This window comes from Humulus lupulus, chromosome 2, assembly GCF_963169125.1.
Source record: "Humulus lupulus chromosome 2, drHumLupu1.1, whole genome shotgun sequence".
Classification (NCBI taxonomy): domain Eukaryota; kingdom Viridiplantae; phylum Streptophyta; class Magnoliopsida; order Rosales; family Cannabaceae; genus Humulus; species Humulus lupulus.
This window is the reverse complement of record NC_084794.1, coordinates 120,416,142-120,418,967: the sequence shown is the minus strand read 5'-3', so window position 1 is coordinate 120,418,967 and position 2,826 is coordinate 120,416,142. Positions and strand designations below refer to the sequence as shown.

The 2,826-nt window shown below is 40.7% G+C and overlaps 1 protein-coding gene and 1 non-coding gene across 2 annotated transcripts; one reads left to right on the top strand and one right to left on the bottom strand.

Moving 5' to 3' along the window:
- Window positions 1-445: 445 nt before the first annotated feature.
- LOC133814675 (uncharacterized) lies at window positions 446-904 on the bottom strand. Its single transcript, XM_062247606.1, has one exon. It carries the CDS (start codon window positions 902-904, stop codon window positions 446-448), a length of 459 nt encoding a protein of 152 aa, XP_062103590.1.
- A 998-nt stretch (window positions 905-1,902) lies between these two features.
- LOC133820452 (small nucleolar RNA R71) lies at window positions 1,903-2,008 on the top strand. The gene has a single exon (XR_009886861.1). It is a non-coding gene; the product is annotated as a small nucleolar RNA R71 (small nucleolar RNA).
- Window positions 2,009-2,826: the final 818 nt, after the last annotated feature.

Genomic DNA, 2,826 nt, shown 5'->3' with positions numbered 1-2,826 from the left:
CCTCAAGCAACATTTCTTCTTGTTCATGAGTTAACTCCACTGAAATAATGACAGGTAAAGTGGATGATGGACCCAAGTAGGCATATCGCAAATGTGGTGGCAAGACTTTCAACTTCAACTAAAGTGGCTCTTCAGTTGATGGCTTGGGAGCCTTAAACTCCATATATGACAACTCCAATGAATCAAATTGGGCTCTTGTTCTTAGCCCTTGAGAATTTGCCTCCAACCAAGCTAGATACTCCTCCTCATCTTCGTCATTTTGAGAATCAAACAACAATAACCTTTCTAATGGATCACCAACCCTCCCTATCTCAAATTTCTTTGATGTCAAAGTATCTACCACTAAAACAACAGAGCACTCCTCAACCTTATCAGGAAACTTTAGAGCTTTAAGGACATTAAAAGTCACCTTTTCATCTTGGACTCTCATAGTAAGCTCACCCTTCTACACATCTATCAAAGTTCTTCCTGTTGCAAGAAATGGCCTCCCCAAGGTAATATGCACCTCTCTATCCGCCTCATAATCTAGCACAATAAAATCAGTAGGGAATATGAATCTGTCTACCCTCACCAACACATCTTCAATCTTCCCATCTGGATGAGCAAGAGATCTATCTGCAAGTTGAAGAGTAACTGTAGTATGCCTAACTTCACCAATCCCCAATTGCTTGAAAATAGACATTGGCATCAAATTAACGCTTGCGCCTAAATTACATAAAGTCATCCCACAATAAATGTTTCCAATAGTACATGGAATAGTGAAACTCCCAGGATCCTTTAACTTTGGAGGTAACTTGTCTTGCAAAAAGGCACTACACTCCTTGGTTAGAGCCACAATTTCAAACTCACCCAACCTTCTTTTCCTTGTAAGAACATCTTTCATGACCTTCACATAATTAGGCATTTGATCAAGTGCCTCCACAAGTGGTATGTTGATATGCAGCTACTTCAATATGTCTAGAACTTATTAAATTGAGAATCCAACTTTTGCTTCTGAAAACATTGAGGAAATGGGGGTGACTGGTTTGAAATTGAACTTTCTGAGTGACAATGCTGCAGCCTCCCTGCAGCACTCTGGGCAGAGGCAGATTTTTGTGCATTAGGAAGTTCCGCATCTTTTTGGATTTCCTCATTTATTTGGATTGAAGAGGGCTCACCTTCATGCCCAGAATTTGTTTTGTCCTTGTCCAACTCTTTCATACTCCTCAAAGTGACAGCTTTGCAATGTTCCTTGCCCACATTCCTTGGATTCTCGGTATCACTTGGTAGTGTACCATGGGGTCTATTTATAAGCTCATTAGCTAGTTTCCCAAGTTGGTTTTCTAAGTTCCTCAATGAAGCCACTTGGCTTTGAATCATGGCTTCATTCTTCACTATATTGGTCTTTGAGGCATAGAAGGATTGCTAGGGCCAGCTCCTTGATTACTCCATGAAAAATTGGGATGTTGCCTCCATGATGGGTTGTAGGAATTAGAATTAGGACCATTCCTATTTTGGTTCCCCATGTAACACACAACTGCTGGATTGGAAGGACAATTGTCAAAAGTATGACCCTCACCACAATACACACAATAAATGCTCTCCATTTGCCCCATTTGTGTCCCCATAGGCTGCCCCATTGATTGATTCATCCCCGTATTCATTGTCTTGAGCATATTAGAAATAGAGGACACTTGGGCTGCCAAAGAAGTGATGGCATCTACATCATGAATACAAGCCACCTTTCTACCTGTAGACAATCTAGATGTGGGCCACTGATAGTTGCTGTTTGATATTCTCTCAAGGATTTCATATGCCTCATTATAGGACTTAGCAAGAAGAGCCTCATTCGCTGAAGCATTAACCACCATTCTAGTATGAGCGTTGAGACCGTTATAGGTCTCCATCTGGATGCAATGTTGAATGCCATGGTGAGTGCATTTGCGCAACAACTCCTTAAACCGCTTCCATGCCTCATATAAAGATTCTTCATCAAGTTGTTGAAATGAAGTAATCTCATTACGAGCTTGGCATTTTTAGTGGGAGGAAAATACTTCATCAAAAATCGCTCAGCCAACTCTTGCCAAGTATTCACAAAATCAGATGGCAAAGAGTTCAACCAAGCTCTAGCTCTGTCTCTCAAGGAGTATGGGAACAACTTTAGTCTCAGGGCATCCTCTATCACTCCGGGCAGCTTGAAAGAGTCACTCACTTCAATGAACAAGTGAAGGTGAAGGTGAGGATCCTCTGTTGGCATCCCACTAAACTAGCCCATAGTTTGAAGCATCTGGAACATGATTGCCTTCAATTCAAACTATATGGTCTGAATTTCTGGTCTAACAATACCTGGATTGAGCTCATTGAGGAGGGGGAGAGCATATTTCCTAATAGCACGATCTCTATCATCAGCCACAATAACTTCATTTTGTCCATTATTGGCAGCTACTCCCCCTTGAGCGACTCCTGCTAGATTTTCTGCCTCTTGAGTGACTCTTGCTAGATTTTCCACCCTTTGAGCGGCTCCCTATTGAGCCTTTTGCTTAGCATCCTTCTCTACTACTTCCTTGTTTGATTTTTGTATCTTCGCCTTCTTCTAAATGTATGCTCAATTTCTAGATCAATGGGAAGTAGTTCAGGGTCTTTATTCTTGTTCATACACTATGTAAACCTGATTTTTTTCATAAGAATCACCCAAGTTAGCACAAAAGAAAATTTAAACCAAATTTCAAGATAATTAACTTTACAATAATTGACTTTAAGCAATCCCCAGCAACGACACCAAAAACTTGTTGCGAAATTTCCTATGTGTCTGCAAGTGTACATAGTCGTTAAACAAGTAATATAATG

What these genes read in the sequence shown, in the direction of transcription:
- LOC133814675 (XM_062247606.1), bottom strand. Translation starts at nt 904, where the DNA reads ATGCCTAATTATGTGAAGGTCATGAAAGATGTTCTTACAAGGAAAAGA.